The sequence below is a fragment of the Amblyraja radiata genome, chromosome 1, assembly GCF_010909765.2.
Source record: "Amblyraja radiata isolate CabotCenter1 chromosome 1, sAmbRad1.1.pri, whole genome shotgun sequence".
Lineage (NCBI taxonomy): Eukaryota > Metazoa > Chordata > Chondrichthyes > Rajiformes > Rajidae > Amblyraja > Amblyraja radiata.
Window position 1 is genome coordinate 1115726 of NC_045956.1, and position 14391 is coordinate 1130116.

Consider the following 14391-nt stretch of genomic DNA (forward strand, 5'->3'; position numbering starts at 1 on the left):
GAAGACCCACCGCAAGGTGATCAGACCTGGGTGTGTGTCTTATGGTTAGCCTCTAGATGGTCACGTGGCAGCCCAGGCAGCATCTTTTCTCTTCAGCCACAGCTAGGGACTGCTCCATTCTGCTTTTTTCTTTCCATCTTCCTCTCTACCGCTGACTGTGGCTGGTTGGGCCCAATGACTCGTGTCCGTTGGTGGGACAGTACTTGGTTGAGCTTCACCTGGGGTGCTGATACCCTGTGGACTGTGGTGGTTAATCTGCCACTGGGCTTCACTCGACTGATTTGGCCTACCTTTTAGAAGATAATGGTCAATGCGAGGCCCCACACCAAGCTCTCTCAGGCACTTTTCCCTGCCCTGGTGGATCTTGACACCCTTCTCTGATGTTATCTTTTCCCAGCCACAGATGCAGCTTCGTAGCTCATGTCCTGCCGGTGCTGCTGCTCTGTTAATTGCTGTGCTAGTTGTCTTATTCATAATTACCAATTAAAAACTAAATAGAGGGAATCCAATTGTTCTCTCCTTATTTCCTGCTCAATGAAATTTAAATTAATTTGCAGCAAAGCAATAAAATTACATATTAAAATGTGGTTTCAATTATGCACTTTAACCCCAGCCCCAAAGTAACAGCAGTGTACTTCCCAATATTAGAATTCATCAATCAGTTTAATTATCTCCTATTATTGTTGATTGAACAGCATTAGATTCTGTTTTACTTACTCCTTCCAAGTGGTTCACTGATGTATACTATTGAAATATTTCAGTCTTAGTTTTGACCTATGAAATGAACAAGTTCAAGTTCAAGTTCAAGTGAGTTTATTGTCATGTGTCCCTGTATAGGACAATGAAATTCTTGCTTTGCTTAAGCACACAGAAAATAGTAGGCATTTACTACAAAACAGATAAATGTGTCCATATACCATGATATAAATATATACACACATGAATAAATAAACTGATAGTGCAAATAACAGAAAGTGGTTGGTAATAATCAGAGTTTTGTCCGAGCCAGGTTTAATAGCCTGATGGCTGAGGGGAAGTAACTATTCCTGAACCTGGTTGTTGCAGTCTTCAGGCTCCTGTACCTTCTACCTGAAGGTAGCAGGGAGATGAGTGTGTGGCCAGGATGGTGTGGGTCTTTGATGATACTGCCAGCCTTTTTGAGGCAGCGACTGCGATAAATCCCCTCGACGGAAGGAAGGTCAGAGCCGATGATGGACTGGGCAGTGTTTACTAGTTTTTGTAGTCTTTTCCTTTCCAGGGCGCTCAAATTGCCGAACCAAGCCACGATGCAACCGGTCAGCATGCTCTCGACTGTGCACCTGTAGAAGTTAGAGAGAGTCTTCCTTGACAATCCGACTCTCCGTAATCTTCTCAGGAAGTAGAGGCGCTGATGTGCTTTTTTGATGATTGCATTAGTGTTCTCGGACCAGGAAAGATCTTCAGAGATGTGCACGCCCAGGAATTTGAAGCTCTTGACCCTTTCAACCATCGACCCGTTGATATAAATGGGGCTGTGGGTCCCCCTCCTACTCCTTCCAAAGTCCACAATCAGTTCCTTGGTTTTGCTGGTGTTGAGGGCCAGGTTATTGCGCTGGCACCATATGGACAGTTGCTCGATCTCTCTTCTGTACTCTGACTCATCCCCATCAGTGATACGCCCCACAATAGTGGTGTCGTCAGCGAACTTGATGATGGAGTTCGCACTGTGGTTCGCTACGCAGTCATGGGTATAGAGTGAGTACAGCAGGGGGCTGAGCACGCAGCCTTGAGGTGCTCCCGTGCTGATTGTTATTGAGGCTGACACATTTCCACCAATACGAACAGACTGTGGTCTGTGGACGAGGAAGTCAAGGATCCAGTTGCAGAGGGATGCGCAGAGACCCAGTTCTGCGAGTTTGGTAACCAGTTTGGAGGGGATGATTGTGTTAAATGCCGAGCTGTAATCAATGAATAACAGCCTGACATATGAGTTTTTGTTGTCCAAGTGGTCCAGTGCGGAGTGGAGGGCCAGCGAGATCGCATCCACCGTTGATCTGTTGTGGCGGTACGCGAATTGCAGTGGGTCCAGGTTTTTGTCGAGGTAGGAGTTGATTTGCCCCATGATCAACCTCTCAAAGCACTTCATCACCACCGGCGTTAGTGCCACTGGTCGATAGTCATTGAGGCATGTCACCTTACTCTTCTTGGGCACCGGTATAATTGATGCCCTTTTAAAGCAGGTGGGGACCTCAGACCTCAGAAGTGAGAGGTTGAAAATGTCCGTAAAAACTCCCGCCAGTTGGTCCACACAGGTTTTTAGAACACGACCGGGTATACCATCAGGACCAGGTGCTTTTCGGGGGTTCACCCCTCTGAAGGATTTCCTGACATCGGCCTCTGTGACTGAGACTGAAATGCCATCGCAGCGAATGGGGGATCGGGAAGGCACATCAGTATTCTCCCTGTCAAAGCGTGCGTAAAACGCATTGAGCTCGTCAGGGAGTGATGTTACACCGGCATTCGAGCTGCCTCCTGGTTTTGCCTTGTAGGAGGTGATTGCATTTAGACCCTGCCACAGCTGCCGAACATCTGTCTCGTCCTCCAGTTTGGAGCAGAAGTCCCTTTTGGCCTTTTTGATGGCCTTACCAAGGTCGTATCTGGTCTTCATGTAGGCCACTGTATCATCGGAGGTGAATGCCCTGTGTCTGGACTTCAGGAGAGTGCGGATCTCAAAGTTCATCCAAGGTTTCTGATTGGGAAACACTGTGAACTGGTGACTTGTGTGTGAACTGTTGCTTTCAGTTAGTAAAAGAAACATACAGTTTAAGTCATTGAACTATTTATGTAGAAAGTCCCTTTACTGGTTGAATTAAATAGATTTAATTTCCCTACATTTAGCCTAATTCAAAGTGTAATTATATATGCACAACAAAATCTGCAACATAGCGGATGTGTAGTTTCAATTTACACTTCCAGATAGATTGTGACCAACAACACCCAAAACGGAAAGCAGTTTGGCACTTACATATTTTGTCTTTAATGGGACCAAATAAAATCTTCGCAAAAGTATTTTGAGAGCCTGTAGGTGCCACACCTTTGCATTTAAAGTACTCAGACCCCTTCTCTTTTTCCACATTGTTACGTTACAGCCTTATTTTAAAATTGATTAAATTCATTTTTTTTTAAATATCATCAATCTACATACAATGCCCCAGAATGAAGAAGCGAAAACAGGCGTTTAGAAATTTATGCAAGGTAATTAAAAATAAATAACTGAAATATAACATTTACATAAGTATTCAGACCCTTTGCTATGACACTCAAAATTGAGCTTCAGTGCATCCTGTTTCCATTGATTATCCTTGAGATGTTTCTACAACTTGATTGGAGTCCATGAGTGATAGATTAAATTGAGTGCACATGATTTGGAAAGGCACACACCTGTCTATATAAGGTCCCACAGTTGATGGGGCATGTCAGAGCAAAAACCAAGCCATGAAGACAAAGGAATTGTCCGTAGACCTCCAAGACAGGATTGTGCTGAAATACTGATCTGGAGAAGGGAATAAAACAATTTCTGCAGCATTGCAGGTCCCAAAGGGCACAGTGGCCTCCATCATTCTTAAATAGAAGAACTTTGGAACCACCAGGACTCTTCATAGAGCTGGCCACCCGGCCAAACTGAGCAATCGGGGAGAAGGGCCTTGGTCAGGGAGATGACCAAGAACCAGATGGTCACTGACAGAGCTCCAGAGTTCCTTTGTGGAGATGGGAGAACCTTCCAGAAAGACAACTATATCTGCAGCACTCCACCAATCAGACGTTTATGGTGGAGTGACCAGACAGAAGCATCTCCACAGTAAAAGGCAATAACAGCCAGCTTGGAGTTGCCAAAAGGCACCTAAAGAACTCTCAGACAATGAGAAACAAGATTCTCTGGTCCGATGAAACCAAGATTGAACTCTTTGGCCTGAAAGCCAAGCGTCACGTCTGGAGGAAACCAAGCACCGCTCATCATGGTGAAGCATGGTGGCAGCATCATGCTATGGGGATGTTTTTCAGCGGCAGAAACTGGGAGACTAGTCAGGATCGAGGGAAAGATGAATGGAGCAAAGTACAGAGAGATCCTTGATGAAAACCTGCTCCAGAGCGTTCTGGACCTCAGACTGGGGCGGCGGTACACATTCCAACAGGACAACGACCCTAAGCGTTCTGGACCTCAGACTGGGGCGGCGGTACACATTCCAACAGGACAACGACCCTAAGCACACAACCAAGACGACGCAGGAGTGGCTTCGTGACAAGTCTGTGAATGTCCTTCAGTGGCCCAGCCAGAGCCCAGACTTGAGCCCAATTGAACATCTCTAGAGACCTGAAAATAGTTGTGCATCGACACCTCCCTTCCAACCTGTCAAGAGCTTGAGAGAATCTGCAGAGAAGAATGGGAGAAAATACCCAAATACAGGTGTGCCAAGCTTGTAGCGTCATACCCTAGAAGATTTGAGGCTGTAATCGCTGCCAAAGGTGCCTCAACAAAGTACTGAGTAAAGGTACTGAATACCTATGTAAATGTGATACTTCAGTTATTTCTTTTTAATTACTTTGCAAAAATTTCTAAACACCTGTTTTAGCTTTTTTTATTATGGGCTATAGTGTGGAGATTGATGATTAAATGAATTTAATCCATTTTAGAATAAGGCTGTAACATAACAAAATGTGAAAAAAGTGAAGGGGTCTGAATACTTTCTGAATGCACTGTATACCACAAAAGTAGCCGTAATTCTGAAAAGACACTATAATATATAATATTTTAAAAAATACGCACACACACACAAACACATTTGCATTTGAGATGCATTTCATTTGTATTTTAACCCCATACATACAATATCTTGATGGACACTTACTACTGAAATACTTCATGTACCAACTAAGCGAAGAAGATTACTCTCATAGATAACTTGCTTACCTTAAAAAGAACATAGAGTTCCTCCAATTCATCTATATTGAATGCAGTGTCTGTCACAATGGCTCGAACCTGAACATTAAAAGAAATGAAAGCTACTTCTAGATTGAAGTGTAAATATTGAGCAGAATTTGCAACCTTATGCAAAATTGTAAATGATATCACTGCACTTACAACGTTACGCTTTGTAGTATCTTCAAGTGTCTGAATAACTCGCAGTCTCTGCTTAAACCGCATCTGTTCGATCACATCTGCTCTAATACTGCCAAATTTCTGAAAAGATTAAATAAATATGCCTTAAATATGTTATAAATATATTGGACACCACTAATACAATAACCATTTTCAAATGGTTTATACAAACTTTACTGCATATCGTTTAAAAAAAGTTTTACAAATTTAACAAGTCACTGGTAAAGCCATTACTGGCTGCCCAGCCCTAACTGCCATTGAGGTCATAGTGATGGGACTGACTTCTCAAACTCCTGCAACCCTTCTGGTGAAGATATTCCCATAATGCGAATGAGTAGGAAGTAGAATAATGGGTGATTTCGAAGAGTCAGAAGCCAGATATTCACAAAAAAAACAACTAGGCTCTGAACTGATCTTGTAACCACACTGATGGAATAGTTGAACCAGTTAACTTTCTGGTAAATAAAATCCCCAAAGAACTTGAATGCAATATATCAAGGCAAGGTGGTTAGACAAAATAGTCTTCCAAATGATCACGCCTGGCACATTATTTGCCGACGTCAATCATGAATGTTGTATGGATCTTAGCTTATGTGGACACACTCTACAAATCACACAAACACGAAAAAAAAACAATAGAAGGAGCAGGTCATTTGACCCAACAGTCAGTTGCACCATTAAATGTTATCCTGGCAAATCTGCCCCTTGCCTCAGCTCCTCTCATGCGCCAGTTCCCTGTGACTATGAATTCCAAATCTTTCCAAAATATATCTCCCTCTTCAACTATGTTCAACGATTTAGCCTTCACAACCTTCCTGAGAAATGCACCACCCTCTAGAAGAAATAATCCACCTCAGCTAAGGTGATCAAATGCATTTATTGTAACTATGCCCCCTCATTCAAAATGCTCCCACGTAAAGGAGCACCACACATCTACCATGTCATGCCCCTAGGAATGCTACTTTTCAATCACATCTTATTCTTGTAAAGCCCAAAGAATATAGGCCCAATATCTTTAGCTGCTCATGATAGGACAATCTACTCATTTCAGGAATTCATCCAGTGAATAGTATTTGGACTGTCTCCAATGGTAGTACGTCTTCTATCAGATAAAGGGAACCAATACAATGTACTGTATTGACTGTTACCAGTTTAACTTCACCAATAACTGTTACAAGTCTTCCCATTTCCAATCCAATCGCTCTTGCAATAAAGCCAGTTTTGCATTTGCGTAACCACTTGCAGCATCAACCTGCAAGCGTTTTGTGATTCATGCACCAGAACACCTAGATCACTCTGCACTTTATTTGAAATCTCGCTCCATTTATACAAGTTGATCTTTTGACCCTTTTTACCGAAGTGCATGACCTCACGCTTTCTCATTATTGAATTCCATTTGTCAACATTATGCCCATTCATAACCTATCCATATGCTGTTGCATAGTCCAAATATCATAATGGCAACCACTAATTTTGTACACAAAAATGCTGGATAAACTCAGCGGGTGAGGCAGCATCTATGGAGAGAATAGGCGACGTTTCGGGTCGAGACCCTACTTCAGACTTGATATCAGCACTTTTACTCTCCAAGTCTTTAATATGAACTGTGATAATTGAGGGTCAGGAACTGATCCCTGGGGAACTCCACTATTTCCATGATTTTACCATGAAAAGACACATGTTCTTGCTCTTTGCCATCTAACTGATGAGCCGTCTTCAATCTGTACGAAGATCCTTGGCCCAATATTACAAGTTCTTTAGCTTGTGCACTAGATTGGAGCAGTAGCAAATGGAATATCATGTAATCAAAAAGTACATGCATCATCATCACATAATCAGAAGTACCCAGTATGCAATCATGTACTTTACAAGATGTGTAATTACAAGGACAAGAACATGATTGAAGCATATGATGATCGACTATAGAAGTTGGGAGGTCATGTTGCAGTTGTACAAGATGTTGGTGAGGCCACATTTAGAGTATTGTTTCCAGTTTTTGGGAAACCATAATATAGGAAACATGTTGTCAAGCTGGAAAGGGTGCAGAGAAGATTTACGAGTATGTTCCCAGGACTTGAGGGCCTGAGCTATAAGGAGAGGTTGAGCAGGCTAGGACTCTTATTAATTGGAGCTCAGGAGGATGAGGGGGCGATCTTATAGAGGTGTACAAAATCATGAGAAGCATAGATTGGGTAGGAACACAGAGTCTCACCTACTTTCCCCAGAGTAGGGGAAATTGAGAACCAAAGAACATAGGTTTAAAGTATTTAAAGATTTAATAGGAACCCAAGGGGAACTTTCTCACACAACGGTGGTGGGTGTATGGAACGAGCTGCCGGAAGAGGTAGTTGAGGCAGATACTATCGCAACATTTAAGAAACATTTAGACGGATTCATGGATAGGACAGGTTTAGAAGGATATGGGCCAAACGCAGGCTGGTGGGACTAGTGTAGATGTGTCATGTTGGCAAGTTAGGCCAAAGGGCTTGTTTCCACGCTGTAAGACTCTAAGACTGTTTCCAAGAAATTCCTGTCAAATTTTATACCTGGGATAAAATTTTATCCCTGGGATAAAATTTTATCCCTGGGATAAAATTAATTTTAGCTCACTCAATTTGATTTTCTTATAAATTGGATTTGTAAGTGCATTTCTACAGTGAGAAATCAAAAACAACATATCCTGCATATATGTGTAAACAAATTTGACATTTGCTTCCAGAACTTCTAAATAGAATATGGTAATAGTGCTCCAAAAATAAATCTGCATGGAGATTTCAGATGTGGTAGGTTGGAATTTAAGTGCCATTTAATGGACTTGTCTCATAATGTTTGCTCAGCAAGAAAACACAATACTCCTTAACCTGGTTCAACATAAAATCAGTGGAAAAGGTACAGGGTAAAACTGCAGATTTTGGTTTAAACCGAAGGTAGACACAATGTGCTGGAGTAACTCAGTGGGACAGGCAGCATCTCTGCAGAGAAGGAATGGGTGACATTTTGGGTCGAGACCCTTCTTCAGACCAAATACAAACTGAAAGGTACAGAGTAGATGCAGGATATGTAGATGGGTGGACAGGCAAAATAGTGAGCAAGTCAGGCAAAATCTGTGGAGAGAGAAGAGTTAATAGTTCCGGATAATGATCTTCCATGAGAACATTCTAATAAATGACAGGCTTGTCAGTTCTGGGCATGTTAATCAACCGAGTATTGGTCAGAATTCCACTGATAATGTAATTTCAACTATATCAGAACATTTTGATGTATGGTCTTTGATCTGAAATGTTAAATCTGTTTCTCTTTACAATTACCGCCGGACTGGATACAGAATGAACTTCATGGTAGGAAGCAGAGGGTGCTGGTGCAAATTTGTTTTTCGGACTGGAGAACTATGACTAGTGCTGTGCCTTGGGGATTGATTCTGGGTCCACTGCTGTTTGTCATGTCTTGAATGTTTTTTTATGGGAATATTCCAAGGCACAATAAGCAAGTTTAAAGATAATACCAAAGTAGGCGGTATCGTAGACAGTGAAGATGGTTATCAGAAATTTCAGAACGATCTTGATCAGCTGGGCAGAGGAATGCCGAATTCAGTTAAGAGTGAGGTGTTACATTTTGGGAAGTCTATACAGTGAACTTTAGGTGATGGGGAGTTTTATAGAGCACAGGGATCTAGGAGTACGAATACATAGTTCAATGAGAGTAGCGTTAAATAGGATGGTGAAGACAGCTTTTGGCACATTGGCTTTTATCATGCAGGAAATGAGTGTATGTTGGGATGTTATGTTACAGTTGTACAAGACATTGGTGAAGCCACACTTGGAGTAGGTTTAATATTGGTCCTCTATTTTAGGAAAGATGACATTAAACTGGAAAGAGTGCAGAGCAGATTTACGAGGAATTTGCCAGTACTGAGCTATACGATGGGCAGGCTAGGACTTTGTTCCTTTAAGTGCAGAAGGTTGTGGTGTAATTTTACAGATGTGTACAAAATCATGAGGGGGATAGGGTCCCCCTTTTCTTTTTCCCAAGTTAGAGAAATCAAAAACTCGAGAGCATAGATTTAAGACGAGAGGGAAATGATTTAATAGAACCCAAGGGAAAACCTTTCACACAGAGGGTGGTCAGTATATGGAACTAACTTCCAGAGGAAGTTGTGGTAAATACAACATTTAAACAGGTACATGGATAGGAAAGGACCAGAGGGGTATGGGCCAAATGCAAAAAAACAAAAACAGGCTTAGATTAGATGGAGCATTTTGGTTAGTATAGATGATTTAGACCGAAGGGCCCATTTCTGATTTTATAAAATTGTCACTTTTATCCAGTATGTAGTTTTCATTGGAAGAATTTCCGATAACTCTCTTTCCAGTATACTTATTCACAAGATCACCAGTTCCGGGTCTGTTAGTCAACTCAACAATCCTCCAGAATGCCATATAGCTTTAGTAATTCACACATTGCTTTTGTGCATTCCTGGTGCATGGATACAAGATGCCAATACACAGTCTCCAGATTACCACAGGATTCTGTTTCTGAGAAACGTTTGTAACTCAAACTACTTTCAAGACAGAACTCCCAACGTGGCCTCATCTACATGGAGACCAAATGCAATCTAGGCAACCAGAATTTAATGCGAGGTGGAAGTCAGTAGGATCATAGAAAGAGACAAGAGAAAAAGGAAGAGAAAAAGGAGAAATTGAATTTTCTCTCCCCAACTGCTCCACACAAATCTAATGAGACAAACTGTGGTCAATGCTTAACCTGTACATCACAGAATGCACTTCAAGCAGGAGGCTGTGGGGTGAATAATGGGTTTAAAGGTCCTACAGCATGTAGTAATGCGGTTGTGCAGTGAAGGGTCAGGGTGTCATTAGATTCCATGGTCCAAGTGACATAGCTTAGGAGAGGTATTGTGCTATAAAATTTAGTTTTATTTAAAATGCCAGTTCAAATATTTTTCTTATCTCCCTGTACAATTAATTAACTAGCAATATTAACTGCACCTAATTGACTAGTGTTATTTTAAACATTTGCTTTTCAAATGTTTATTTTTTCCTGACAAGTCATTCTTTCCTCAACTGAACATGGACTTTATGTAGTTACAGATAGACAGCATTTACAGATATCCTCAGCCACAGTAGACACGGTTAAATATTTTGGAATTCATATGGGCACTTACATCATATGAACCCCTTATTAGTTTGAAGATATCAACTTCGGGGTAGGGATCTCCATCATCACTGAGAAGAGAATGAAGATGAGGGATGGGTGGTAATGTACTGTCCTTGTTTGTCACACTGTCCAAGTACCTAGTGAACAAAAACAAAGGGTTTATGCTATGAAATTTTCCTCATTCACCAATCACAACTAAAGACACTTTCGATTTTACAATAATTGATCATCAGACCATGAAGGATGATAGTTCCCCAATACCCAACATTCAATACCATTGTTCTAATGTACAAACAACTTTGTGAGCATACATATTATATACACCAGTGATAAAGAGCATGCATCACTAATGTATCAATCCATTAAGAGTGAGTGTTAATTAAAAAAAGATATAAACACTGTTTAATGAAGTTTGTTATTGCAACTATTAAGATTTGCGTGGTTGCAAATCATTTCTCGTGCGGGGACGAGTCACTTTACTCATCCAACTTTATCACATAAATTCTTAAAATAAACTGATATTCAAAATGAACTCACTTTCCAAGTATAGTCATTGCCTCTCCATCATCTTTACAGTTCGAAAGCTTTTCAATATTAGCATCCAGTACGGCAAGAGCGAGTTGGAAGATGACTTTGATTCCCTCAAAGAAGAAGCAGTCCACAACAACAACAGCACTTTCAAACGGCATCACACTGAGGAACAGCGTGAGGAACCATGACAGCGAAATGGTGGAGATAACCCCCAAATACTGCATGCAGTCATAAAGTTGTGGTACATAATCCCTGGAAAGCTCCTCAAACACACCTTGATCCACTAATGCACCTACACAGAAAAGTAGGAAAATAAATGCTGTTAAAGCTTCAGAATAACTGCTTGGAGTTCATATAGCTAAGTGTAATATTTTAAATGCAATACATTCCAGATGTGCTTTCCCATTTGCCATACATCTTCAAATCTGGTCCATTACCCATCAAGGCTGTGGCTGGGATAGCACATGTAGATATCATCATGGGACAAGCTACATTGGTCATTCCATTTGTTACCTTTGTATGCAAGGAAAAAACAAACAAGAAACTGAAAGTAATTCTTCATTACTCCTCTCAAATACTCATTTTTAACCGATTTTGTTAAAAGATCTTGGGCATCCAATAACAGGCTGGAAAGGCAATCCCAGTCAGCACATGGGAAGCAAAAGAAAGACAATTTTGAACATAACTTTTTAAATATTAAGTAAAGATTGGATCACATAACATTAACTTAAAAGTGAAATAATCGAAGAATTACAGTATAAATAAAACAAATTTATATCTGGTCAATTTCTTTGCTCAGTAGTAATTATAACATGTGTAATTAGAAGTCACTTCGAGTAATAATACTTTTGAGGATATATTAGTTTGCCAGCAGCTAAATTCACATAGATTCTAATACGGCAGAAAAGCTTCAAATGGTGTCGTCCTCAGAGGCATACCGAATCACTAATAGTAACTCTAGGATGAACACTTTTACTATGCACTGATGGAAATTTCCAAGTTGGCAACGTTTTTTAAAAATGCCAACAAAAACAAAATTACTGAGAAAAGTTATATAAAAGTTCCTCAGCCGTGAATACTAGCACATAGAAGCAGAAACCACAATACAGCAGAGCTTTTATTGCTCACATCTTTTGCCACCTGAGCAAGACTGATGAAAAAGTTGTATATTCAGTACTTTTGGAACACGCCTAATATTACAAGTAATTGCAATAACTATAACATCAAATAATCTGTGGCAACATTTCAGCAGCACTGATTAAGCTCCTTTCATGAACTCAGTGAAGATGAAGCCATTGAATTACATTCCCATGCTAAACCTAGGTTTTTATGGGACCACATTTGGCTATGATACGAAGTATAAAATTATAAAATTTTGGGTATGAATTGTTTCAAAGTTGAAACAATTGAACTTATTTCAATTTCAATCAGTTCAAATAAGACTCAATGTCTCCTTAATTTCTCAATTTGAGCAAGGCCGCACAGCCAGAAGGCTTCCCGACGGGCCACGGCTCTGGACTGGGAACACGGCCGGAGGCTTTTATCGAGGTGCCAAGGTCTCTATGCCTTCCGGATCGCTGGGTAGAAGCCCGGGTGGGGGCCTCACGGGTCAGACAAATGAGCCGGGCCTGCGGATTGGAGATCGGGTCGGTGGAGCGGCCGACGGAGCCCACGGTTGGGGGCCCGGGTCTGCACCATGGAGGTGTGAAGTCGGCAGTGGTGATGCAGCAGCAGCGGTGAAGCCTTGCGACGATGGAGCCACGGTGGTGGTGAAGCTTCGCGGTGGCAGCGATGCCTCGCATGTCGACCCATGGCCGATGAGAGCGTGGAGGACCACTGTGAATGAGGTGGGGGGAGAAGAATGAACAATTGGGGAGCGAGGAGGGGGAGAACAAAGGACAATAGGAGATCGGCGTGGGGGAACCGCTGTGGGGGGGGGGGGGGGGAAAAAATAACAAAAGGAGGAGCTGGCGTGCTTTGTAACTTTGTCAGCACCATAGGTGGCTGCTATTTGTATACATTTGGGTACGCAGCAAAGAATCTCACTATGCCTAGTCATGTGTGACAATAAAGTATTCCATTCAAAAACAAAAAAATAAAATAAAATTGTATTCTTACCAACCACTCGAGTGTTATAGTAGTCTGGCAACATTCGCTCACAGAGTGCAACCAGCAACCAGAAAGCTTCCTCCTCTTTTGCATATAGTAGCAACACTGAAGTGACAATGTTCATGGCCTGCACGCATAGACGTTATTCAGTAATAAATTGTACAATCAAAAACACAAGTTTGCTCAGAATATTTTTGGAAATTAAATTAAAGTTTACCAGTAACAAAGACAGAATTTTACAAAGCAGCCAATTTATTCTACAAAATGTTATTCATTTAGCACTGATTTTTCCCTATTCCTTCGTGATTTTTATTCCAAATAGTTGCGCATACAAAATATTTCCAAATATCTGTCCCCGAAATGAAAATATTAAACATTTTCATGTTGCTCATAAAATCATTGATTTGGGCAACATAATTATTTTGACTTTACTTTGACTTTCTTGAGAAGGTATTTAAGAACCAGAGCTGTGAGCAAATTAATAGCAATGATTTTGTTAATAATTTTGCAAGTTTAAACACTACAATAATATTTACCTGGCAATATCCAATGTTAGGATTTCGGAATGCATAGGCAGTGAGTACTCTTCGTAAAGCACCAATTCCCATTTCATTCTGAAATGCTGGATGCTCAGGAAGGGAGCGGTGTAAATCCCGCTCTATTTCTTCTGTAGCTAGGTTATATTTTCCAATGGATTTCTCTACCAAATCAGAGTAATATCCAGGATGGGTGGCCATCTCATTAATAGCACCTGAAACAAAGTAAATTATACTCAATGGATATTCCATACTTTTCACCTGAATGCTGTTAACCAAATCTCTACTCCTGTTTTTTTAAGAATTATAGGAATAGTGGAGAAGCAAGAAAGGACAGGCAAAAGAATTCAAGACTCTGGATATTCCTAATTTGGAAAATTAAACTTAATGTTATCATTGACTCAAGGAAAACATGGCAATTGCTAGTTTACCTGACATTAAAGCTGCTAATATACGTTTGGGGATGGTTGAACATTATAGAATATAATTACAGTTCAGTTGTGGTTTTTTGTAAAGACAACAAATAATTGAGGGGTGTTTATCATTGCTAATGGCTAAAATATTCAAACCTTGTATATAAGCAATACATAATTAAAAGTACACAAAATGAGTAACAGTTTGAAAAGAATGCAAAAATTCAGTAGCAATGAACTAAACTAGAGTGATATACAATGATAGCAAGCTTGGTGCTTTAAAACACCATAGAACCAAGTATCTATCTTTACAGACCTGAGAACAATAGCCAAAGTTCCCCTCTCATGCTTTCTGGAATGCCTTTCAATACAAGCCCCTGTGTCTTCTCTGTGCGATACATGCACACTCCACGCCCAAATTCAGCAAAATGAATTTTCCAAGACTGTTCCTTCATTAGTTCCTTTGCCTAATTATTGACAAAAACTATAATCA

The 14391-nt window shown here is 40.7% G+C and overlaps 1 protein-coding gene across 1 annotated transcript in view; it reads right to left on the reverse strand.

Moving 5' to 3' along the window:
- The window catches only part of tbc1d9 (TBC1 domain family member 9), a 60668-nt gene that overhangs the window by 10517 nt on the left and 35760 nt on the right, over positions 1–14391 (reverse strand). Inside the window, exons 9-15 of the mRNA XM_033050139.1 lie at positions 14215–14365; positions 13486–13700; positions 12959–13076; positions 10847–11132; positions 10317–10446; positions 5120–5218; positions 4949–5017 (exon numbers count right to left, since the gene is read on the reverse strand). Of these exons, the coding sequence (XP_032906030.1) occupies positions 4949–5017; positions 5120–5218; positions 10317–10446; positions 10847–11132; positions 12959–13076; positions 13486–13700; positions 14215–14365 (1068 nt within the window). The remainder of the gene's footprint in view (positions 1–4948; positions 5018–5119; positions 5219–10316; positions 10447–10846; positions 11133–12958; positions 13077–13485; positions 13701–14214; positions 14366–14391) is intronic.